This window comes from Narcine bancroftii, chromosome 13 (genome assembly GCF_036971445.1).
Source record: "Narcine bancroftii isolate sNarBan1 chromosome 13, sNarBan1.hap1, whole genome shotgun sequence".
In the NCBI taxonomy this organism is placed as follows: Eukaryota; Metazoa; Chordata; class Chondrichthyes; order Torpediniformes; family Narcinidae; genus Narcine; species Narcine bancroftii.
This window is the reverse complement of record NC_091481.1, coordinates 42,485,685-42,513,119: the sequence shown is the minus strand read 5'-3', so window position 1 is coordinate 42,513,119 and position 27,435 is coordinate 42,485,685. Positions and strand designations below refer to the sequence as shown.

General features: G+C 41.1%; 1 protein-coding gene across 4 annotated transcripts in view; it reads right to left on the bottom strand.

Moving 5' to 3' along the window:
* Positions 1–27,435, bottom strand: part of washc4 (WASH complex subunit 4) — a 182,564-nt gene that overhangs the window by 79,134 nt on the left and 75,995 nt on the right. For all 4 annotated transcript variants that reach the window (XM_069909975.1, XM_069909974.1, XM_069909976.1 and 1 more), the window contains 4 exons: positions 19,278–19,405; positions 17,434–17,594; positions 3,216–3,342; positions 1,668–1,793 (listed from right to left, as the gene is read on the bottom strand). In XM_069909975.1, the coding sequence (XP_069766076.1) occupies positions 1,668–1,793; positions 3,216–3,342; positions 17,434–17,594; positions 19,278–19,405 (542 nt within the window). The remainder of the gene's footprint in view (positions 1–1,667; positions 1,794–3,215; positions 3,343–17,433; positions 17,595–19,277; positions 19,406–27,435) is intronic.

Below are 27,435 nucleotides of genomic sequence, written 5' to 3'. Positions count from 1 at the left end.
ACTGAATGAGTATTTTACATCAGTCTTCACCGTCAAACACATGAACAGTATATTGGACTTCCAAGCGTCTCAAGGAAGAGGTGAGTGGAGTCATGATCATCAGAGAGAAGGTGCTTGGATAGACAAGTCTCCCGGACCTGATGGAATGCACCCTCGAATTCTGAAAGAAGTAGCTACAAAGAGTGTGGAGGCACTAGTAATGAGCTTCCAAGAACCTGTCAGCCTAACATCACAGGTTGGGAAGTTGTTAAAGTCGATGGTCAATGATCAGGTCACGGAGTACCTAGCGGTGCCGGATAAGATAGGCCAAAATCAGCAGGATTTCCTTTAAGGGAAAATCTTCCTGGCATTGGAGATGGTTCAGAGAAGATTCCTAGAACGAAGGGATTAGCATATGAGGAATGTATGACGGTTCTTGGACAAAACTTCTGGGGAGTTCAGAAGAGTCGCGGGGGGACGGACACCTCATAGAAGCATTTCAATTGTTAAAAGGCCTGGAGATCGACAATTAAAACAGAGTTGTGGAGGAATTTCTTCTGCCGGAGAGTGGTGAAATTTGCTGCCACGGGCAGCAGTGGAGACCAGGTTGTTGGGTGTATTCGGTTATTAAAGGTTAATGAGAAGGCAGGGGAGTGGAGCTGAGTGGGAGAATGGATCAGCTCAGGATGGAATGGCAGAGCAGAATGGATGGAATGGCCTAATCCTGCTCCTGTACCTTATAGTCTTATGTAAAGAGATTAACAAACGGTGGAATAAGATAATGGGACCGGAATTGGACATTTTGGCAAAAAAAAAAGAATTGTAGATCTTCGACATTTTGGCACCCCCAGTTTAGCAATGGCCTGGCCAAGATTTTGGGATTTATTGTTATACTTATTAAATAATCACATTATACAAATACATTGAACCTCTGGCATTTCGTAAACCGCTGCCTGAACCTCCTGCGATGCAAAAACTCCCTCCCCTCTGGAAACTTCTTCCCCCAGTAAAAGCGGCCAGTGGAGCAGCCGGTGGGGCTATCACAGGGCAGCCAGCAGGGCTGTCAGCGTGTGGCCAGTGGGGCTGTTACAGGTAGGCCATCGGCACCATCACAGGAAAGCCAGTGGGGCTGTCAGCACATAGCCGGTGGGGCGGTCACAGGGCAGCCAGTGGAGCTGTCAGCAGATGGCCAGTGGGGCCGTCATAGGGCAGCCAGTGGGGCAGTCACAGGGCAGCTGGCGGGGCAATCACAGGGCGGCTGGCAGTGCTGTCAGTGCATAGCCGGTGGGGCCGTCACGGGGCAGCTGGCAGGACGGCATCGACCAGCAAACAGTGAATGGGACGGTGGGCCAAAAAGTCTGGTGCCAAAATGTTCTAAACCCAATAAGACAAAGTAGCATTGCCTTGAGACCTGTTGTAACAAGGCCTCGACATTGGTGGAAACCACAGTGGAGGTAAGCTCAGCATTATCTAACCAAACACGCACATGAATTGCCTGAACTATGCAATCTAATAGAGTAATTGGAAAATTAAAAATCTTCCTACCCTTCTGTCGAAAGCATGGTCACCAATGGAAAACTAACTTTTGCTTTTGTGGCAGGAAAAATGGGAAAAGCAAATCTGAACTCAACTCCGCAACTCTTATATGATATGAAGAAACTGAGTGGGAATGTTTTTAAACAGCTTACCTTAAGGAGTTCAATGAGTCTGCACAGAGCTTTCACAGATGTCCTGGTTATGGGCTTCTGCATTGACATGTACAGGTTCATTGTAGTTCGGACAATGTTACTGAGACTGCTTGCGTATAGAATACCCTAAATACAAAAGACCTTCAGTCACATTTAGTTATTCACAAGGCCATTCTTGACTTTATTCATTTATGTAGATGATGTCAATTCCATTCATTAACATAGTGGGCCCACAGTCTGTTGCAACAGAGCACCTGATGATATTCTCACTTAAATTTACATTTTTTTAAAATGTTAAATTTAGACATACTGCTCAGTAACAGGCCATTTCGGTCCACAAGTCCATGCCAACCAATTAACCGAGATCCCCTAGATTGTTTTGAACAGTGGGAGGAAACTGAAGCCCCCAGAGAAATCCCACAGACACAGGGAAAACATACAAACTCCTTACAGACTGCACAGGATTTGAACCCCAGTCCCAATCACTGGCACTGTAAAGGTGTTGCACTAAAGGTTACGCCAACTGTGTATCCTTTAGTCCAATACTTTGGGCAAGGTGAACAGGTATAAAATGAGTGTTGATAACAGCAACAACACTTTCTTTTAAAATGAATGAAGGACTGTGGGTGATTAAAAGAATAGAGAGGGTGTAGAGGAGATTTACCAGGATGTTCCCTGGATTGGAGAACATATCTGACAAAACAAGCTTTTCTCTTTGGAGTGACAAAGGATGAGAGGTGACTTAATAGAGGTGGATAAGATTAAGGAGGGCATAGAAAGGGTGGACAGCCAGCACCTGTTCCCTGTAGTGACAACAGCAAATATCAGAGGACATCTGTTTAAAGTGAGTGGAATAAAGCTTAGGGGAGATGTCAGAGGCAAGTTATTTTACTCAGAGAGCGATGGGTGTTTGGAACGCATTGCCGAGGGTGGTGGAGGAGGCTAGTACAATCAGGACATATAAAAGACTCTGAGATGGACAGATGGATGTAAGGAAAATAGAGGATTGTGGGTGTGAGGTTGGGAAGGGTCAGATTATTGTGGAGTAGGTTAGCACAACATCATGGGCTGAAGGGCCTGTACTGTGCTGTAATGTTCTCTGTTCATTCTATGTGAGTCAAAGGACAATGAAAAAAATTAAAATAGGCAATTTTAAATATCTAATAATTCAGTGGTTAAAGGTCAAAATTTCGTATGTTCTTACTTTGAGCCAAAATTAAAATTCAACTGACCAAAAGAGTTTTTACCTCTGATTTTTAATTATCCTTTAACTTCAAAATAAAAAGTTTAATGTGCAGATAGAGCACATGGACAGGGAAATTATGCATGAAGTGGACAGGTGCAACATCCAGCAGCAGATAACAGGATGTCCCTTCGCTGTGCTCTGGACAATCTGCACAATATCAACAAGCAACTCAGGCAGGGCTTTCAAAGTTCGAATCTAGAATGTAAGGAATCCAAAACTCTTGAGAAGGAGAGCTATTTTCTAAATGAACAACATTTACGACCTCCCTTCTGGGCAGTCGATATTTGATGTTAAAGCATCACCTGTATAAAAGCTGTACATCTGCTGGACAAATCTTCAGCAAAGTTCTCCAAATTCTGCACTCTGGACAGGATGGATTCCATTTTCATCATCCATGAACTTACGAACAAGTAATATGACTGGATGTCTCTACAAAATAATATTTTTGTCTGATTAAAAACTTGTGAAAGTTAAAGCAACAGAGGTGCTTATGTGACCACCGTTATTGGGCATTGCCATCGTACTGCTCTATAGACTCAAATTATTTCCCTCAGTTAGCAAGTGTCTGCAAGCTTTTAGGCCGTGGGAAGCATTACTGTGCAATGGGCCATTCTGGTCTATGATCCGGTCCCATCATTCAGTTATATCATGGTTGATCAACCAAACTGGATTCTATGTTCTTTAATATCCAAAGCTAAAGTCTATCAGCTTTAACATTTTAACTTATCTGCCACCTCACAACCCTTTTTCTCACTCCTTTCTTAAACAAGATTGCTTAACTCCAGTGGTAGTTGAGGACTACACTGGTTTTGTATTCTCTTGGACCTCAGTACAACTTTCCCACTGTCAGCTCAATCTAATAGGTCCATCACGCTCAACTACTGCCTTGCCTCCAAATTTTTTAAAATCCAAATTTAAGATTTTAGATCATTTCTTTCAAAGGTTTTAACAATTTAATCATATTTTCCACAACCAAATGTTTTTCCAATGTTGCTAATTTCCAACTTGATCTTACTTAACAGCCTTTCCAGGGAAGTCACTGGAACACAGGAGCAAGAACCCAGAGTAAAAATACAGAAATACTGGAGGAACTCAGCAGGCCTTGCAACATCCATAGGAGGTAAAGATATTTAACACACATTTCAGGGCTTGAGCCCTTCTTCCAAGGTACAAGCAAAGAGCAGGCAGGTGCTTGAATAAAAACTCCCCTCACATTCTAATTTCACCCCCTTTGTACACTCTGCCCTCCACTCTCTCTGCACCAATCCCAACCTCACTATCCAACCCACAGACAAGGGTAGTGCTGTTGTGGTCTGGTGCACTGACCTCTATCTGGCCAAAGCCAGACGACAACTCTCAGGCACTTCCTCTTACTTACCTCTCCAACAGGACCCAACCCAAAACACTGTCTCATGCACCATCTCTGAACTCAACCCCTCTGGTCATCTCCATTCTGCTGTCTCTAAGCAACACCTCACTGTCTAGTTCAATCTGACCCAAGATCCATAAACCCAATTGTGCTGGTAGACCCACTGTTTCTGCATGCTCCTATTCCATCAAATTGGTATCCACTTACCTTGACTCCTGGACCAGTCCCTCCCCACCTACATCCACAATACTTCCATTCCTTCAACAATTTGCAGTTCCGTGAACTCAACTGCCTTCTCTTCACCATGGACATCCAATCACCCTACACCTCCATCCACCTTAATGAAGGACTCAAAGCCCCACCAGAACCCCTCCACCACTATTCTCCTCCACCTGGCAGAACATGTCCTCACCCTCTCCTTTAACTCATCCCACTTTCTCCAGGTCAAAGGGGCAGCCAGTTAGGCTTGCCTATGTGAAGCCATCCATGCCACAGTCGACACAGGCAGGGCTCCTCAACTCATCCTCCACTTCATGGACATCTACTTTGATGCTGTCTCATGCATCCATGAGACTTTATCCACTTTGCTCCCAACTTCCACCCCAACCTCATATTCAGTTGGTCCATCTTTAACAACTTTCTCCACTTTCCCAATTTCTGTTTCCATCTCGGGAGACAAACTTTCAATAGACATTTTCTACAAACCCATCAACAAGAGGGCAGCACAGTTAGTGGGTAGCAACATGGGTAGCAGAGCAGTTAGTGCAACACTTTCACAGCACCAGCAATCAGGACCGGACCGGGGTTCGAATCCTGCGCTGTCTATAAGGAGTTTGCATGTTCTCCCCGTGCCTGCGATGGCTTTTTCCGGGGACTCCAGTTTCCTCCCATCATTCAAAAAAATGTAGTGCGGGTGAAAGTTAATGGGGTGTAAATTGGGTGGCATGTACTCGTGGGCCGAAATAGCCTGTTACCGTGCAGTACATCTAAATTTAATTTTTAAAAAAATTTAAACTTATGAAATTTCTTTGAATACTTTGTTTTCTTATTATCAGGTTAGAGCTTTATTGTTGGATAACTTTGGGTGGATGTTACGGTTACCTAGATGGTCTAAATTTGAAAGTTTACTTACTGAAGGAGGCAAGAAAGAATTTATAGAATAAAATGCTTAAGCCAGTTATCTATAACTGGAGGTTACCCCCTCCATAAATCTTCGTCCGCGAAGCCAAGCCAAAGAAAGAAAGATAAATCTAAATCAAAATGGGAAAAAGATTTGTCCATATCTATTTCTCAGGATGATTGGAAGACTTGATGTGAAGATAGTATGACCAAAATTGTAAATGTAAGGTATAGATTGGTTCATTATAATTTTATTCATCCTGAGAAGTTAAGGAAATATAAGTTTATTTCTTCTGATTTATGTTTTAGATCCATAAACAAGTTGGTTCTTTTTTACATTCTCATTGGTTATGTGAAACTGTGAAGCCTTTTTGGAATAGAATTAAGGAACTTTTAGGAGTTTTATTTAAATGTAAAATTTCACTTCACCCTATGGTATTTTTACGGGGTTATATTAAGAAATTGAGTTTGGAATTAAAATTAGATAAATCTCAAATTGGTTTCTTGAGACTGGCTTTCACTGTGGCTAGAAAATGTCTGGCAATTACCTGGAAAAATTAGACTGTTTTTAGTATTCAATGATGGCATTTGGAAATGAGATCTTGTATTGCATTGGAAAAGATAACATATAATTTACATAATAATAATTTTTTTGTTAAAGTTTGGAGCCCATATATAAGATATATGAGAATGAATTGGTAATAGTTTCTTTTTCCCCACAATGATAGGGTTGCACTAAACCATATTAATAATTGAAGGTTGTTTTGTAAGTTGATCTCTTCTTTTACTCTATCCTTTTCTTTCTTTCCTTAGAAGGAGGTTTGGAGGGGTGGGTGGGCTAGGGTATATGTACTTACTTATATTTTTATTGTATGATTTATTATGATCTATAAAATTTTCCAAAAAAAGTACAAATTTAGCCTCACCAATGTCTTAAACTACTTCACATAACATCCCAACTCCGAAACTTTGATTGATAAAGGCTAAAATGACAAAAGCTTTCTTTACAACCCTGTCCACCTGCGATGCTACCTTCAGGGAACAAAGTATCTGCATTCACAGATTTTTCTGCTATTCCACACTACCAGTGCCCTACCATTTTCTGTGTATGTCCTACTTATCTTATTTGCCTGCATTAAATTCCATCTGGCATTTTCTGGCCCTTTCTCCCAGATCCCTCTGCAAGCTTTGAAAACCTTTTTCGCTGTTCACACCTCCAATCTTAATGTCATCTGAAAACTTTCTGATCCAATTTACCATATTATCCTCTAGATCACTGATAAACAACAATAGCCCCAGCACCGATCCCTGAGGCATACCACTAGTCACAGGCCTCCAGTCTAAGAAGCAGTCATCAACCACCACTCTCTGGCTTCTTCTGTCCAGCCATTGTTGAATCCAGTTCATTACATCACCATGAATACCTAGCGTTTGAACCTTCCTGACTAATCTCCCATGTGGGACCTTGTCAAAGGTCTGAGGTCCATTTAGACAACATCCACAGACTTTCCTTCGTCAACTTTCCTGGCAAACTCCTCAAAGAGCCATGTTGACTATCCCTAATTAGTTTATGGATATTCAAATAATTGTACATCCGATCTCAGAACACCTTGCAATAATTTACCTACTAATGATGTCAGGTTCACCAGCCTATAATTTCCAGGGTTACTTTTTGGAGCCTTTTTAAACAATGGAACGAAGTGAGCTACACACCCATGGCGAGACATTTTAAATATTTCTGACAGAGCCCCTGCAATTTCTACACGAGCTTCCCTCAAGATTTGAGGGAATTTCTTGACACGCCCTGGGGATTTATTCACCCTTATTTGCTTTAAGACAGTAAGCACTTCCTCTTTAATCTGAATAGGTTTCATGGCCTCACTGCTTGTTTTCCTTACTTCACATGACTCAGTGCCCATTTCCTGAGTAATGCTGATGGGAAAAAAAACATTGATCTCTGAAGTGCCAGTTGATGAAGTAGACAAAGATGATGTGGTCAAACAATAATCATGGCTTTTATTAGCAGAAACTCATGGTACAATAATGAAAGACAATAGATGCATATACAGTTATATCTAAGGGGACTGTCCTTAACAGTAGAGATAATGCACAGCCAATGTTAGTACAGCAAGGCTTGTCAGAGTGGAGACAGGCAGCTTGGCAGACATTCACCACAGTCTCCACATCTCTTTTGGCTTTATACAAAGCTGACCACTCTAACTTTCAAGGGGACCAACTTTGTCCTTTACTATCCTTTTGCTCTTAATATACCTGTAGAAACCCTAAGGAATTTCCTTCACATTGTCTGCCAAAGCAGCCTCATGTCTTCATTTAGCCTCCTGATTTCCTTCTTGAGGATTTTCTTGCAGTTTATTTACTCTTCAAGTATCTCATTTGCTCCATGTTGCCTATATCTGTTATACACCTTTCTCTTCTTCCGAACCATATCCCCAATATCCCTCAAAAACCAAGGTTCTCTCTGCCTGCTAACCTTGTATTTAATCCTGACAAAAACATACAAACTGTACTCTCAAAATGTCATCTTTGCAGGTCCTCCATTCACACGAACATCCTTACCCAAAAACAACTTAACCCAATCCACGCATTCTAGATCTTTTCTCATTTCTCCAGTTTAGAATCTCAACCTGAGACCAAGACCTCTCCTTCTCCATCATTAACTTGTAGACCTCTATTAAATCACCTCTCATCTTTCTAACTCCAAAGAGAAAAGCGCCAGCTCTGCTAACTTTGCCTCACAAGACATTTTCCAAAACACACAACATCCTGGTAAATCTCCTCTGCACCCACTCCATAGCTTTCACATCTTTCCTGTAATGAGGTGACCAGAACAGAACAGAATATTCTAAATGTGGTCTCACCAGAGATTTATAGAGCTTCAACATTACCTTATGATGACTGAACTCAATTCCCCGATTAATGAAGCCAGCGTACCATACCATAGGCCTTCTTACCTGTCCTATCAACCTGCACAACAACTTAAAAGATATATGGATTTTTCTAGAACAGATCCCTGCAAAGCTCCACTAGTCACTGACCTCCAGGCAGAATACTTTCAGTCTACTACTACTCTCTGCTTTCTGCAGGCCAGCCAATTCTGTATCCACACAGCCACGGTTTCATTGATCCCTTATCCCTCATGACTTTCTGAATGGATCTCTCATGAGGGGCCTTGTCAAATGCCTTACTAAAATCCAAGTACACCATATCTACTGCCCAACCTTCATTAATTTATTTTTTTACCTCCTTAAAAAAACTCAGTGAAGCTCGTGAGGCACAACCTTCCACTCACTGACTATCCCTGAGAAAACTATACTTCCCTAAATGCACGTAAATCCTGTCCTTAAGAATCTTCTCCAATAGTTAGCCTACCACTGATGCAAGTCTCACCCATCTATAACAGACTGAAACATACACATTTAAAACCCTACTTCCTCCCTTGCCTCCCCTTCCTCATAAACCAACAACACATTGCATCATCCTTTCCTCCTTCCGCCTTATTTTCTATCCTCACATTCCGGTTCCCACACCCCTGCCAAACTTGTTTAAACCCTCCTCAACAGCTCCAGAAAACCTGCCCTTTCCAGTTCAGGTGCAGCCTGTCCATTTTGTACAAATCAGACCTTCCCCAGAAGAGATCCCAATGATCCACAAATGTGAAACCGTGCCCCCTGCACCAATTCTTTGGTCACACATTCATTTGCCACAATTTCCTATTGTGACAGAGTATATAGAGTACATAGATATATTTTTGGGAGATAAATTGGGAAAGGTTTGTTAGAGTAGGTTACATACAAACACTATAAAACAGATCTTATTTAAAATACTGGAGCTCTTCCCTATGCTAAACATATCGGCTCCACAGCTTTTACAAGAGCTTTGAAGAGTGCTCATGAGACTTAACTAATGGAATACTGTTTATAAAAGGCAACCGATGAAAGATCTTGTCAGAGCCACCTTCTGTCTATAGATGTTCTAAGAGGGTCATGTGATTTTGCAAGCAGAGAGAGAGGAACAGGCTTTCTCTCAGAGAGAGAGAGACACACACACAGAGATCACTTCCAGTGTTACAGCCAGCAGAAGTAGTTGGGACTGGAAAAGGACAAGCTGGCAAGCTTGTGGAAGAGCCATTTTGTAAGACGCCTGGTCAAAGCCCTTGTGGTTCATGCAAGAGGGATGACTGGCTGTCTAATGTTTTACTTGGAATAAGAGAAATAAGAAGGAACTCTGTGGTGACCTGAAAGAAAGGTTATCAGCTGGAGAACTCTGAGGAGGGCAAGTTTCTTCGGCAAGACAATGAAGTGGCTGATGGAGGTAAATGTACAATAAATCTCTCTCTGAAAACTGACAAGAACCTTCCTGAGCGGTAACCATTTACCTTTCAAGCACCAAAGCCTGGTGAACTTCTGTGCACAGTATAAGAATTGCCTGCAACCAGTGAACTTGGAGGAATGAGAAGTGAGATTGGATTGTGAACCAAGGAACTTGTCTGAACTTACACATATGTGTTCTTAGAATTAGAAGGGGGTTAAGTTAGGTTAAGTAAGTCAATAGTGATAAGTTAAAGTTTGATTCTATTTTCATGTTTAAAGGTCATTAAAAGCAACTTTTCTTTGATTTACCATTTGTCTTGGTGAATATCTATTGCTGCTGGGTTTATGGGTCCTCTAGGCTCGTAACACTATTCTTACTTTGACCTGTGTTTTCCACCGCTACCAAAAACCCCACCCCCCTTTCCTCTCGTCTTCCCCAGCACTTTTATTCAGGTGAATGCCTGCTTCCTCCTCACACCTTGAAGACTGGCTCAGGGCCGAAACATCAGTTAGTTATCTTTTCCTTCTATGTATGCTGCAAGACCTACTGAATTCTTCCAGCATTTCTGCATTTTTACCACAATCACACTTGTGTTTTAGTCAAGCCCAGAGGGTTAAATGAGTTGAATCCTCCCTCCAAACTATAGAGGCATCAGTCAGGGTGAGGGAGGAATGGGTTCTGCTCTGAAACAGCATGTTAGCTGTTTTATTTTAAAATATAATTTAATTAAATACAGAACAAAATGCACCAAGTTAGTTGACTTTAAATTTTTAATTTAGAGATACAGCACAGTAACAAGCCTTCTGACCCATGAGGGTCAGAAGGTATGTGTTTGGATTGTGGAAGGAAACTGGAGCACCCAGAAAATATATACTCGTACGTGGGGAGAACGTGCAAAATCCTTACAGAGTGCAGCAGATTCAAACCTAGGTCACATTAACTGTCCAACCCCAGGACTTCACTGGTAAAATAAGCATTGATCTTTTACCTCTGGATCAGGACTTCCATTCAACTGAAGAGGATGCGGGGGAGTCACGTGATGGAGTAGTGGCCGGACGGTGAACTCCAGCCCTCTCCAGAAAAGTCGGAAAAAACAAAGGAAAGCACAAAGGCACAGAAATAAAAGTTAAAGAAAAGTGAGTATAAAGGTGGAAAGAAGATGGCGACAAAAAAAGAAAAATCGAAATCAACGGTAAGAAGAGAGGAAGAGAAGACAACGGAGGAAGAAGGAAAAGGCCTTACCTGTTTGAAGAGGCCCGCAGTGGAGAGAGAAACCCGCTCCCTCAGGTCGGTAGAAATTGGACTACAAAAATGGCTCGCTGAGCCGAGTAAAAGTGCGCAACCGCGCATGAAAAAAAACACACCGACGGGAGGGGTGACCAGCTGGGGAGTCAATCTCCACAGCCGGCAACGACAGCTGCAGAACACCTGCAGCAAGAAGAGAACACAGAAGACAATGGAAACAAGAAAGAAGAGAAGAAAAGGGCAACAAAGAAACAACAGATGGCCAACCCAGAGGAAGAAGAAGAGGAAGAGGAAGAGTACAGTGAAATAGAAGAAGGGAAAGGCAAGATAAAGGATTTACTTTCTCTTATTAAAGAATACATGGAGTCATTTAAAGAATGGCAAACACAGGAATTTAATGATTTAAGAAAAAGAATAAACAACACAGAAGAGAAAATGAATAAAATAGATATGACCTTAACAGAAATGGGAAAGAAAATGGACAAGATGGAAGAGCGGGCAGTAGCAGCAGAAATGGAGGTAGAAGACTTAAAAAAGAAATTGGAGGAATCTAATAAAAAAGCTATAGAGACACAAGAACTGTTAGCTCAGAAAATAGATATAATGGAAAATTATAACAGAAGAAATAACATAAAGATAGTGGGCCTTAAGGAAGATAAAGAAGGCAAGAATATGAGAGAGTTTATAAAAGATTGGATCCCTAGGATCCTAGGATGTCCAGAACTACAGCAAGAAATGGAAATAGAAAGGGCACATAGAGCATTGGCCTTTAAACCACAACCACAACAAAAACCAAGATCTATTTTAGTAAAATTCCTAAGATATACTACAAGAGAAAAGGTACTGGAGAAGACAATGGAAAAAGTAAGAGAGGGCAACAAGCCACTGGAGTATAAAGGGCAAAAAATCTTCATTTATCCAGATATAAGTTTTGAACTCCTAAAGAAGAGAAAGGAGTTCAGTACAGCAAAGGCGATTTTATGGAAGAAAGGGTATAAATTTATACTAAAGCATCCAGCGGTATTGAAAATATTTATTCCAGAACAACAAAACAGACTATTCTCGGATCCAGAAGAAGCACGAAAATTTGCAGAACAATTACAAAATAGACTGAGGGATGAAGACGTGTAATGAGAGTAAAAATGATCACGATTGATATGTATGTGGGTAAAGAGGTATTAGAGTGTATAGGTAAAATGTGCATACGTGAATGTATCTGTATTTAGAGGAAAATATAGATAGTATAGACAAGAATTAATAAGGGAAGGTAATGGAATAGAGAGAATAAGGAGGGAATTAAAAGAGTGACCTTTGTTACATATGAAAAGTGAAATCTTTTCTGGGGGGGGCTGGGTGGGGGGGAGTTGCGGTCACTGCAAAATCAGTTGACGCTTGCGAGTGAATTCGCAAGCCCAAATGGAGAGGGGAGATGTGGTTGTCCGAAAAGGGATAAAGGACAACTCAGGAGGGGAAGGGGAGATTGGGGCTAAAGAAGTTATAAATAGGAGAATAAGAAAAATGTTTGATGTTTTAGGAATGTTGTCTTATAAAGGGTTTAAAATAAGAAAACAGAAATGGAAAAGGAGGAAAGGTAATGATGGAAAAACGGAAAGGGAAGATAAACAAAGTATAAAATGGCTACGTTGAACTATATGACTTTAAATATTAATGGAATACATAACCAAATTAAAAGGAAGAAACTGCTAAATTTACTGAAAAAAGAAAAAATTGATATAGCATTTGTCCAAGAAACACACCTAACTGAATTGGAGCACAAGAAATTAAAGAGAGATTGGGTAGGACATGTAACAGCAGCATCTAATAATTCAAAAGCAAGAGGAGTGGCTATATTAATTAGTAAAAATGTGCCATTTAAAATAGAAGAGGAAATAATAGATCCAGCAGGGAGAAATGTAATGATAAAATGTCAGATATATTCGGAGTTTTGGAATCTACTCAATGTATATTCACCTAACGAAGAAGATCAAAAGTTTATGCAAGATATCTTTTTGAAGGTAGCTAATACGCAAGGGAACATACTAATAGGAGGGGATTTCAACCTGAATTTGGATTCAAATATGGATAAAACTGGGAAAAAAATTAACAGAAAGAACAAAGTAACCAAATTTATAATTAAATCGATGCAAGAAATGCAACTTTTGGATATATGGAGGAAACAAAACCCAAAAGAAAAGGAATATTCATATTACTCGGCTACACATAAAACATACTCAAGAATAGACCTATTTTTGTTATCAGCTAGTATGCAAGATAGAGTAAGAAAAACAGAATATAAAGCTAGAATACTATCGGACCATTCACCCTTAATATTGACAGTAAAGCTAGAGGACATCCCTCCAAGAATGTATAGATGGAGATTAAACCCCATGCTACTTAAAAGGCAGGATTTTAGAGAATTTATTGAAAAACAATTAAAAATGTATTTTGAAATAAATATGGAATCAGTGGAAGATAAGTTTATACTATGGGATGCAATGAAAGCATTCATTAGAGGGCAAATAATAAGTTATGTAACCAAGATGAAGAAGGACTATAATCAGGAAACAGAGCAGTTGGAAAGGGAAATAGTAAATATAGAAAAAAAATTAGCAATGAAGGAAGATACAACTAAAAGAAGAGAATTGGCGGATAAAAAAATAAAATATGAAACATTACAAACATATAAGGTAGAGAAGAATATAATGAAGACAAAACAGAAATATTATGAACTGGGTGAAAAAACGCACAAAATCCTAGCATGGCAGCTTAAGACAGAACAAGCTAAGAAAATGGTATTGGCATCAAGGAAAAAAGACAAACAAATTACATATAATCCAAAAGAAATTAAGGAAAACTTTAGAGAATACTATGAACAATTATACCGAACTGAAAACGAAGGGAAAGAAGGGAAAATAGATGAATTTTTGACTAAAATTGAACTACCAAAACTACAAATAGAGGAACAAAATAAATTAACAGAACCATTTGGAACAGTAGAAATACAAGAGATAATAAAAAAATTACCAAATAATAAGACACCAAGAGAGGATGGATTTCCAATAGAATTCTACAAAACATTTAAAGACTTATTAATTCCGCCCTTCCTGGATGTAATCAACCAGATTGATGAAACACAAAACTTACCAGATTCATGTAAAACAGCAATAATTACAGTAATACTAAAACAAGGGAAAGATCCACTCTCACCAGCGTCATATAGACCAATATCTTTACTAAACACAGATTATAAGATAATAGCTAAACTATTAGCAAACAGATTAGCAGAGCAGGTACCGAAAATGGTAAATTTAGACCAAACTGGATTTATCAAAAAAAGACGCACAACAGACAATATTTGTAAATTTATTAACTTAATTCATGCAGTAGAAGGAAATAAAGCACCTGCAGTAGCAGTTGCTTTAGACGCAGAGAAGGCCTTCGACAGAGTAGAATGGAATTATTTGTTCAAAGTATTGCAAAAATTTAGTTTACCGGAGAAGTATATTAATTGGATTAAAGCATTATATAAGGGACCGTTAGTGAAAGTGACAGTAAATGGACATGTATCAAAGCAATTTAACTTAAGCAGGTCAACGCGGCAGGGATGCCCACTATCACCTTTATTGTTTGCGTTAGCTATAGAACCACTAGCAGAATTGATAAGAATAGATAATAATATAAAAGGAATAAAAATAAAAGACAAGGAATATAAAATCAGTCTATTTGCGGATGATGTTATAGTGTACTTAACAGAACCAGAACTATCAATAAAAGAATTATATAAGAAATTGAAGGAATATGGAGAAGTGTCGGGTTACAAGATAAACGTAAATAAAAGTGAAGCAATGCCTATGAATAATGCGGATTTCTCAAAATTTAAGAAGGAATCTCCATTTAGATGGCAAATGCAGGGAATAAGATACCTAGGCGTACAAATAAACAAAAATCTCGGCCAATTATACAAACTCAATTATTATCCACTAATGAAAAAATTACAGGACGATTTAGAGCATTGGAAAGATTTACCACTAACACTAACAGAAAGGATAAACTGTATTAAAATGAACATTTTTCCAAGGATATTATACTTATTTCAGGCATTGCCAATACAACTGACAGAAAAATTCTTCAAAGAGTTAAAGAAAATAATAAGGAAATTTTTATGGAGAGGGGGGAAACCGAGGATGGCACTAGATAAATTAACAGAATGGTATAAACAAGGAGGCTTGCAATTGCCAAACTTTAAAAATTATTATAGAGCCGCACAATTAAGATACCTATCAGATTTTTATCAAACAAGGGAAAAACCAGACTGGACGAGATTAGAATTAGATAAAATAGGGGAAAAGATACCTGAACACATATTATATAAATGGGATGAAAAATTGGTACAACATAGAACTTCTCCAGTATTACATCATCTCCTCAATATTTGGAAGAAGATTCATGTAGAAAGAAATAAGACAAATTATCAATTACCAAAACTAATATTGACGCAAAATAAGTTACTCCCTTTTACAATAGATAACCTTTCCTTTAGAGAATGGGAAAAAAAAGGGATTAAAAGAATAGAAAATTGTTTTTCAGGAAGTAGATTCTTATCCTTTGAACAAATGAGAGATCAGTACAATATAACTGGAGATACAGCGCTGGCATATTACCAGCAATTAGGAAGCAGTTTGAGTTTGCCAGAGGGAAGTAACCTTGAATATGTGATTACAGATACAATGTTAATCAAAAGATTTATAACAAATATGTATATTAAACTGCAAGAAAAGGAGAATGAGGAAACAAATGGTAAAACTAAACAAAAATGGGAACAAGATTTAAATATAAAGATAAAAAAGGAAACATGGGAGAAATTATGTTCTGGAACGATGAGAAATACAATAAATACGAGGCTACGTATGATACAATATAACTGGTTATACAGACTATACATTACACCTCAAAAGTTAAATAAATGGGACCCAACAGTATCTGATAGATGTTTTCGATGTAAAAAAGAAATGGGAACAACAATTCATGCAATCTGGACATGTGAGAAAGTAGAAAAATTTTGGGAAGATCTCAATCAGATATTAAATAAAATAACAGAAAACAATATACCAAAGAATCCAGAGATCTTTCTCCTAAGTAACATAAAAAACAAAGAATTTGGAATTGATTTGGAGGATGCACAAAAAAGATTTGTTAAGATAGCTCTAGCCATAGCAAAAAAATGTATTATGTCAACCTGGAAATTGGAAGATAATCTGAAAATACAACAATGGTATATAGAAATGAATAAATGTATTCCATTAGAAAAAATTACATATAGTTTAAGAAATAATATTGAAATATTCGAACAAATATGGGAGCCTTACATTAAATACAATAGCGAAAACCTACCGGGGACAATCATTACCTAAGTTGATGGAAGGAGAAGGAAAGAAAAGAATGGACTCAGTAGAATTTCTGGTGTATTTTTGTTGAATGACAACATTGTCTGACTGGTTTAATGTAACCTAGATTGTATACCTAAAATGGATGGGAGGTGGGGGGGTGGGGGGGTGGCTTGGGAAGAGGGAGGGGGGGGGGAGAAAAAGTCACTGTATATGTGTGAAAAAGAAAAAGTGTGTATCATGGCTAATGTGATTTATGGTGTGAAAAAAAAAATTTAAAAAAAACTGAAGAGGATGCCATTCACGGACCAGCCTCTAGGAAAGGCTGAGGACTAGTTGTGAAATGTATCTCCATCCTGGACCAGGATTCGGTGGAGTGCTCACCACCAAAGGCCTTCCACCTTCCACTGGACTCCTGAGCACACTGATTTTTACATCAGTAGAGCAGACGCTGGTTCTAATGCCCATTTACGACTGGCAGACAATTGAACTTTGCCCCACTGACGTCCCATATTTCAGTAGCGCCACACTTCTTTCCCTGCCTACACAGTTCCACAAAAAGTCCACACAAAGAGGAACGGGGAAGGGGGTGAAGCAGCATCAATGGGAAATAAAGAATGGTCAACATTTCAGGTTTTTGCTCTAGATTCCACCAACTGCCTCCATTAAGAGAATGATATCCCAGTCGGATGTGGGATTCCAGCAGTCAATACGATGCTTTACCAGTGTAATGCTGGAGATTATGGCATATAGCACTGCAATTTGCTTCTCCCATCACATCTGCCAAACTCCACAATTATGCAGTGACTAGAACTCCAAAATGGAAATAGAAAATAGAATCTCTGGCATGAGACACAATGGAAATGGACCCAAAATCTTCTCATAAGCATTAATCTCACCCTGGTACACCTAATCACAACTTGCTGACTCTCATAGAGATTTGACCTATATTAACTGCTTGTTGGAAATATTTAATTGGTTAAAAACAATTCATCCTGGGAGATCTCTATTCTCTCTTCATTTTACAAATATATCCGTATTTTACAGCAACCAAAACTGAATGAAACCTACTTGGACAGAGTTTGGGCCTTTTGCTGTAGGAATGTTTCTCTCTGGATTTTAATAGATTGCAGATTTTTTTTCTCTGTAACCTTTACAGCTGATGCCATTTTATCCATCAAGAACTGGTCAGCATACCAGACAATATTGGCAGCAAGTGTGATGGCAGGTACCTGTAATAACCAAGCAGAAAGATCAGTGTTCACGAAGATATAGTGGAAAGAAAGTATTCTGCCTGGAGGTCAGTGATCAGTGGAGTTCTGCAAGGGTCTGTTGTGGGTCCCCTGCTCCTTGGGTGGTGCAGTTAGCACACCTTTACACCGCCAGCGATCGGGAAAGGGGTTTGAATCCTGTCTGTAAGGAGTTTGTACACTCTCCCTGCATCTGTGTGGGGAAGGATGGGTCAATAAATGTGTGAATGATACGAAGGTTGGAGAAGTTGTGGATGGAGCTGAAGGTTGTAGGCTTACAAAAGGATATAGACAGGATGCAAAGTTTGGCAGAAAAGTGGCAGAAGTGTGAGGTGATGCATTCTGGAAGGACAAACAAGAAAGAGGAGTACAGGGTTAATGATCGGTTACTTACGACTGTGGATGAACAAAGGGACCTTGGGGTCCAAATCCATACATCCCTCAAGGTTGCTACACAGATTGATAGGTTAGTTAAGAAGGCCTATGGGATGCTGGGATTCATTAATAGGGGGGATGAATTCAGGAGTAGAGGTCATGCTGCAACTCTACAAATCTCTGGTAAAACCACACATAGAGAATTGTGTTCAGTTCTGGTCACCTCATTAAAGGAAGGATGTGGAAGCTGTGGAGAGAGTGCAGCGGAGATTTACCAGGATGTTGCCTGGATTGGAAAATGAGGCAAGGTTAGCAGAGCTGAGACTTTACTTTTTGGAATGTAGAAGGATGTGAGGAGACTTAGAGGTCTACAAGAGGTCTACCAGCGCCATTTTCCCCAGGGCAGGACCAGAGGACATGCGCACAAAGTGAAGGAAGGGAAGTTTAAGGGAGACATCAGGGGTAAGTTTCTTTCACACAGAGTTGAGGGTGTCTGGAATGCATTGCCGGAGATGGTGATGGAGGCTGAAACATTAGGGACATTTAAGAGACATTTAAATAAAATAGAGGGTTATGGGGTAGGGAGGGTCCAGATTTTTTTAAAGGAATATATGGGCCAGAACCACATCGAGGGTCGAAGGGCCTATACTGTGCTTCTATGTCAGTGGTTCCCAAACTTTTTCAGGCTGCACAAATGTGCTGAGGGAGGGGATTAGTGGCGGTCCTGAGAGGAGGGTTAGTGGCAGCGCTGAGAGTGGGGGTTAGTGGTGGTATTGAGAGGGGGCTTAATGGCTTCACTGAGAGGGAGTAGGAGGTGGTGCTTAGGGGGGTGGCAGCTCTGCTGACGGGGGGGGGGGTTTAGTGGCGGCGCTGAGAGGGGGATTGGCGGCGGCACTGAGAGGGGGATTGGCGGCAGCACTGAGAGGGGATTGGCGGCGGCACTGAGAGGGGGATTGGCGGCGTCACTGCGAGGGCAGTAGTGATGCCAATACAACATGGCAGCCACTGAGACCAACTCTCGCTAGAATGCCTTATTGCTGTTTACGTTGCTCACTACGGTCATGCCGAGTCTGGCCAGAAAATTACTGCATTGGCTTCTTCATTAAACTTTTCAGCAAACTGGATATTAACAAGACTGAAGGTTCGGAACGCCACCTTTTCCCTCACAACCCCCTTGGATCTTTCCACCATCCACAGTGGGCAGCAGCGTCCACTTTGGGAATCACTATTCTATATTAACAAATGATTTCAAAGGACAACTGAAAAATCCTGCATGAAAATATTGCTCACCTTTTTGCAAACATCTATCAATGATTTGTACATTTTTTTATCCAGTGTCCTGAAAATGTGGAAGTGCAACACAAATAGTGTGCAGATGCCAATGTACTTGTCTCGTTGATCAATTTCTGAAGGCTCTCCTGGACAAATACAAAAAAGGGAAAACTTTAAATTAGACATACAGCATGGTGACAGGCTCTTCTCACCTACAAGACTGTGCCCCCTAAATGCACCAATTAACCCACAAGACCTGTATGTTTTTGAAGTGTGCGTGGAAAGCGGAGCACCCACAGAGACACGGGGAGAATTACAGATGTACAAAGTTCAAACTGCAGATTGTCAGCGTACATGCATGACATCGCATACAACCCTGAGATTCTTTTTCCTGTGGGCCAGGCAGAATTTCTCCTTGTTGGTAGCACAAAAAAACTGTACTCAAGAAAAAAATACACAGACAATACAGAGAAATGTAAACAAATTGACAGTGCAATACAGAAGTAAAAATAAATATCTATTAATAATTAATGTGCAAAGGAAGTCCTTAAATGAGTCCCTGATTGAGTTTGTTGTTGAGGAGTCCGATAGTGGAGGGGTAGCAACTGTTCCTGAACCTGGTGCCCCCTATAGCTCCTTCCTGCTGGCAGCAGGGAGAACAGAGTGAGTATAGACCCTTGATTGCTGCAGTCAGAGGTTCCCACCTGCTTCATCCCAAGAAGAGTAGTGTGAGCTGCCTCAAGGAATAGCACCCAGGAGCACTAGCTTCTACTGTGGTTAATTAATGCTTTGAGAGGCTAGTCAAGGCCAGAATTAACACATACCTAAGCAAAGATCTGGACCCAATCCAATTCACCTAATGTCACAATCATTCCACAGCAGATGTAATATCCCTGGCTCTCCACTCAGCTCTGGATCTCCTCAAAAACAGCAACTCATCTATATGGCTGCTCTTCGTCAACTACAGCTCAGCTTGCAACACCATTATTCCCTACAAACTCTAGGCCTCTGTAGCCCCCCTGCAATTGGATCCTTGACTTTCTCATCGGAAGATCGCAGTCAGTACGAATTGGATACGTCTCCTCCTCATGAACACAGGCCCACCCCAAGGATGCGTGCTTAGCCCACTGCTGGACTCATTATACACCCATGGCTGTGTGGCCAGACACAATTCCAATACTATCTACAAGTTTGCCGATGACACCACAGTTGTCGGCAGAATCACAAACGGCAATGAGGAAGCGTAAAGGAGGGAGACAGATCAGCTCATTGAATTGGCCAACAATAACAAAATTAGCAAGATTGTGGACTTCAGAAGGAAGTCAGGGAAACATGACCCAGTTTCATCGAGGGCTCAGTAGTGGAAAGGGTCAAGAACTTCAAATTCCTGGGTGTCAACATCTCCGAGAATCTGTCCTGGAGCCCACTCGGTGATACAATCGCAAAGAAGGCTCGTCAGACTTTGTGAGGTGTCTGAGGAAATTCGTTATGTTACCAAAAACTCTTGAAAACTTCTACAGGTTTATCGTGGAGAGCATTCTGACTGGTTGCATCACTGTCTGGTAGGGAGGGACCAACTACCAGGACAAGAATAAACTCCAGAGGGTTGTTAACTTAGCCTGCGACATCACAGGCACCAGACTTCACTCCATCAAGGACATCTACGAGGTGTGTCTTAAAAAAGACCCCCACCACCACCCAGTCTGTGTCCTCTTCACTCTGCTACCATTGGGATAAAGATACAGGAGCCTAAAGACGAGCACCCAGCGGCACAAGGACAGCTTCATCCCCTTACGTTTTGTGCACTATTTTTTAATATTATGGTTATAATATGAATGTTTGTACTACGATGACGCTGCAAAAAAACACATTTCATGACATACCTCCTGATTCTGATGATGGCTGCTGCTCTCTGACACCAGCATTCCACGCACATTTCCTCAATGGTGGTGAGAGCTTTGTCAATGATGTACAGGACTGTTTCCACTACTTTTTGCAGGGCTTTCCTCCCAAAAGTATTGGTGCCCACCCAGCAGGTTGTCATGCAGTTGGTCAGCACATTTTCCATCACACATCTGTAGAAGTTTGCCAAGGTTTCCAATGTTATCCTAAACCTCTTCAAGTTCCTGAGAAAATTAGAAGCTTTCATCATGATATGAGTGTGTTGGTTCGAGGATCCTCGGAGATAGTGACTCCCAGGAATTTAAATCTGCTCACCCTCTCTCCCTCTGATCCCCCAATGATCACTGGACCTCTGGTTTTCCCTTCCTAAAGTCCAAAATTAGCCCTTGTTTTTGGTCATGTTGTGTGCAAGGTTGTTAATACACAATTCAGCCAAGTTTTTAATCTCCATCCTGTGTCCTGACTCATCACCTCTGACTGGATGATGCTGTTGAATGCCAAACTGTGGTCAATAAAGGACAACCTAATGTATGCCTCTTTTCTCTCAAGGTGATCCAGGGTAAGTGAGATGGCATCTGCCATTGACCTATCGCTGCAGTAGGCAGATTGAAACTCCTTACAGAAAATGTCTGAGATCAAAAGATTAAACTATGCACAACATTAACACAGAACAAAAAAGATGCTCAATGTCACTTTAGAATCAGAATAATGTCACACAGACACAGTCCCTTTCTTCCACCACATCCATGTGGCCTTTGGTTTGCAGATAAAGGACAACCTAGCCTGGACCCACAGTACTTCAATTGTTTGGAACAAGCAGCAGTGCTCACACTTCCCAAGGAGAGTGAGAAGGGAAAGATATGGGCTATATCTTGATAACATTTTATAGGAGCAGAATTGACAGGGTCCTGTAGACTGCATCATCGTGTGGTATGAATGCTGCAAAGCGTCGGATCGGAAGTCTATGCAGAGAATCATCAAAACGGCTGAAAAAATCACGGGTCTCTTCTACTCTACTGACAACATTCACCAGCTGTGTGGCTTTAAGAGGGCTCAAAGTATTATTGAGGTCCCTTTGCATCCAGCACACAGCATCTTTGACTCACAGCATCAAAAACACGACTGCCAGGCTGTAAAATTGCTTCATCCCACAAGTTGTGAAAGAGATGAAGAGAAACATGTTACCAAGCAAATCAAACCGAAAAAATTCTTTCTTTTTAAATTATATCTGTATGTATTATGTATTGTGGAGAAACACTGTATTGTCTGGTTGTTTATGTACAGTCATAAACTTGAACTTGAAGACCGATCTACCCCAATCTCAAATGTTCTTGCATCCTGACTACCTGCCCTCTGCCCTTACTCCCCATTGCTCTTGCCACCCATTTACACAGGAAGCAATTTACTGTGGCCAAGTAACTGACCAACCAACACACCTGTGGTTTGTGGGAGGAAACAACCTCTCATTGCTGCAGTCAGAGGTTCCCACCTGGTTCCAAAGGTCATAGAACCATAAAACACAGAGAACAGGCCATTCGGCCTTCTAGTGTGTGCCAACCACAATTTCACTAGTCCTGTTCTCACTCCATAACCCTCTAGACCTATCTATCCAATCTATTTTTAAAACACAAGATTAAGCCCGCATTCACCACATCAGATGGCAGCTCATTCCACACTCCCACCACTCTCTAGCCGCTTTCAGATGTTCCGCTGAAGATTACCCACCTGCAGGCGCAGCTAGCAGAGTCCAGCTGGCATGTTCAGGTGGCCATGAAATGGATGGCTTTGTGGCACCTAAACGTGCCAGCTGACTGCTAGCTGCCTAGCAGTGCAAGCCGGCTACTCCGGACAGGTGCCTAGTCCCGCCCACGCTGACATCACGTCCTAGCAGTGCGTCAAGGTGTGCCTGACAAACAACTCAGGCATGACTTGACTCCCGCTGCCGGTCTCCCCCCCCCCTCTCGCCTGCCCAACTCCCGCTGCCTGTCTCCACCCCCTACCCTTGCCGGCCTGACTCCTGCTGCCGGTCTCCCCGACCGACTCCCGCTGCCGGTCTCCTCCCCTCCCCCCACACCCTCACCCGCCCGACTCCCACTGCCGCTGCTGGTCTCAACCCCAGCCCCCCGACTCCCGCTGCCGGCTCCCGACTTTCACTGTTTTACTATGGCTTCATACTTGTCATAAACACACAACAGTAAATACAATTTGGATGTACGAAATGAAACAATTACGTATCGTCCTTATGTATTGCACTTTTTGCAACTTACTGACAACTAAATCAATTTGTTTGGTTGAAAAATGTTAATGTTCTGTTACTAAAATCACTGATGTTCATTACAACCCGTGTTGATATAGAAGCAACAATACTATTCCTTATTTTTGAGTAATTCAGATCATCTTGTAACCATGTCCTCGAATGTTACTGTTTTCTACTTAATTGTGAATATCTTAAAATCAATCAATTAACCGGCTTTTAATTCTGGAAAATCAGGGCTGATAGCAAAATTATTCGTGCACGTGACTTGGTTCTGAATTTCAGCAAAACGCGTTCCCTTTCAAGGACTTCACATGGCTCAGGGTCCAGGGACGCCTGAACATTGCAGTGGGAGAGGGCTGGGCGAGGGGGAGGGGGGTGGGGAAGACCAGCAGCGCGAGTCGGGCAAGGTGGGGGGAGATCAGCAGCAGGAGTCGGGCAGGTGAGGGGGGGAAGACCGGCAGGCAGCGGGAGAGGGTGCGAAAAAAAAATTGAGGAGTCTGGCTTCCTTGTCTCAGGAGTCAATGGCTGACAACGTCACTGCGACGTCAGCAGCCCGCCCCACTTTCAGCTGCCACAATCGATACTCCGAGCAGGATAGTTAGACCTCTCGGAGAAGGGTTAGAAAGTAACCCTCCTGGTCGGCTTTTCTGGTTTCAGATGACCACCCGACAGCCGCACAGGAGTATTCTGTGCGGCTTTACGGTCAGGCTTTGTGGCCACCTGAAAGGGGCTTCTGAGTGAAAGATTTTTCCCCAATGTTCCCCCTAAACGTTTCTGCTTTCAGCTTAAAACTATGATCTCTCACACTTATCTCCCCCAATCTCAGTGGAAAAACCCTATTCGCATCCACTCTTGTCTACACCTCTCATAATCTTGTAAACCTCAATCAAAGCTTCCCTCATTCTTCTTCACTCCAAGGAATAAAATCATAACCTGCTTAATCTTTCCCTGTAACTCAACTCCTGAAGACCAGGCAACAACCTAGTCAATCTTCTCTGCACTCTTTCAATCTTATTGATATCCTTCCTGTAGTTAGACACCCAGAACTGCACTCAATATTCTAAATTTGGCCTCACCAATGTCTTAAACAACTTCAACATAATACCTGTGACAGAGTATACAGAGGTGTTTGGGAGATAAATTGGGAAAGGTTTGTTAGAGCAGGTCACTTTAAAACAGAATTTTTGCAGGAGCTTTTGCAAGACTGCTCAGACTTATAATGGACTATTTGAAAAGGCCACAAATGTAACAACAGGCAATAGTAGATTTGTCTGGAAACAGAATTCACTGTCTGGAAGGTCATGTGATCTTTGCAGACAGCAGGAAAAAAAACAGGCTTTGCTCTCAGAGAGGAGGGAGTGAGTGAGAGAGAGGAGAAACACAGACATCAGTTCCAGAGGTACAAGCTGCCAAGCTTTGGAAGTTGGCCTGGTCCGGTGTTTCCCATGGAATAGGGGAAACAGAAAGGAACTCTGTGGTGACTTGAAACAAGAAAAACTCTCTCTGAAAACTGATAAGAACCCCTCTGAGTGGTAACCATTTACCAAAGCCTGGTGAACCGTATTAATGTTAATTTTTGTGCACAGTACTAGAATTCCCTGCAACCTGTCAGATTGGACTGTGAACCAAAGAACTTTGCTGAACTTACACACACATTACACATACGTGCACTTAGAATTAGAAGGGGTTAAGTAGGTTAAGTGAGTCAATAGAGATAAGTTAAAGTTTGAGTCTACTTTTCATGTTCAAAGATAATTAAAAGCAACTTTTGTTCAAGTAACCTTTTGTCGTGGTGCATATCTATTGCTGCTGGGTTTTGGGGTCCTCTAGACTTGTAACAATCCCAACTCCTATACTTTGATTTATAAATGCTGAAATGCCAAAAGCTTTCTTTACAACCCTGTCCACCTGTGACACCACCTTCAGGGAACAATATATCTTTATTCCCAGATTTTTCTGCTCTTCCACACTCCTCAGTGCCCTTCCATTTACTGTGTATGTCCTAACATGGTTTTCCCTTGCAAAATACATCACCTCACACTTGTCTGCATTAAACCCCATCTGCCATTTTTTGGCCTATTCTCCCACTTGGTCCAGATCCGTCTGCAAGCTTTGAAAATCTTCCTCACTGCCCTGTTCCCTAATAGGAGATCAAACACTGCATCCTTTCTAGTTGGTGCCTCGATATATTGATTTAGAAAACTTCCCTGAACACATTTCACAAACTCCAACCCATAGCCTTTTCACAGTATTGGAGTCCCAGTCAATATTTGGAAAATTAATATCTACAATCATAACTTTCTGCTTTTTATGTTGGTCTGCTATATCTCTACAACCTTCTCTACTTTATTGATATCATTCCTATAATTTGGGGACCAGAACTGCACACAATATTCCAAACCTGGCCTCACCAATGACTTGAACAGTCTCAACATCACCTCCCCAGCTCCTATACTCTATGCTTTGATTTATAAAGGCCAGCCTACCAAAAGCCTTCACCCTATCTACATGAGAATCCACCTTCAAAGAATGCTGAACCGTTATTCCAAGATCTCTCTGTTCCTCTTCATTCCTCAATGCCTTCTCCCCTCCCCTTCACTGCATATGTCCTGTTTTGATTATTCTTCCCAAAATGAAGCACCTCACACATCGACATTAAACCCATCTGCCACCTTTCAGCCCACTCTTCTAAGCCATCCAAATCCTTCTGCAGTCCCCAAAAACCCTCCTCACTATCCACAACTCTCCCTATTTTTGTATTTTCTTCACATTTACTCACCCAATTTACCATTCCATCATCCAAATTATTAATGTAAATGATGAACCACAAGGCACGCAACACCAATCCCTGAGACACACCGCTTGTCACCGGCCTCCATCCTGACAGAGTTATCCACCATGACTCTCTGGCGCCTATCTCTAGCCACCGTTGAAGCCATCTCACTATCTCAACATTAATCCCTAGTGCCTGAACCTTCCTCACCAACCTTCCATGTGGAACGTTATCGAATGCCTTACTGAAGTCCAGATAGACTACATCTACTGCTCTACCTTCATCAACCTTTCTAGTCACTTCCTCAAAAACTTCAACAAGATTTGTGAAACATGACCTTCACCTCACAAACCCATGTTGGGTGTCCCTGATCAATCCCTGCCCCTCTAGATACTTACACATATTATCTCTAACAATACTTTCCATTAGTTTACCAACCACCGACGTCAACTTTATTGGCCGATAATTGCTGGGCCTACACCTGGAGTCCTTCTTAAACACCGAAACCACGTTTGCAACACGCCAATCCCGCGGCACCACAGTAACTGTTTCTTTTTTAAATTTTTTTAATTTTTCACACTATAAACCCATTGATCAAGATACATACATTTTTCTTTTCAAATATATACAATGTCATTTTCTCCCCCCCTCCCTCTTCCCATCTCACCCTCCCTACCTCCCCTCCCATTCATTTAAAGTTCAGAATCTAAGATACATTAAACTCGTCAAACAATGTTGTCACTCAATAAAAATAAACAAGAAGTTCCACTGAGTCAATTCTTTTCATTTCCTTCTCCTTCTGTCATTTTAGGTGATAGATGTCCCCGGTAATTTTTCTCTATTGTGTTTCATGTATGGCTCCCATATTTGTTCAAATATTTCAATATTATTTCTTAAATTATATGTTATTTTTTCTAGTGGAATACATTTATTCATTTCTATATACCATTGTTGTATTCTCAAGTTCTCTTCTAATTTCCAGGCTGACATAATACATTTTTTTGCTACAGCTAGGGCTATGCTAACAAATCTTTTTTGTGCACCATCCAAATCAAGTCCAAATTCTTTGTTTTTTATGTTACTTAGGAGGAAGATCTCTGGGTTTTTTGGTATATTGCTTTTTGTGATTTTATTTAATATCTGGTTTAGATCTTCCCAAAATTTTTTCACTTTCTCACATGTCCAAATTGCATGAATTGTTGTTCCCATTTCCTTTTTACAGCGAAAACATCTGTCAGATACTG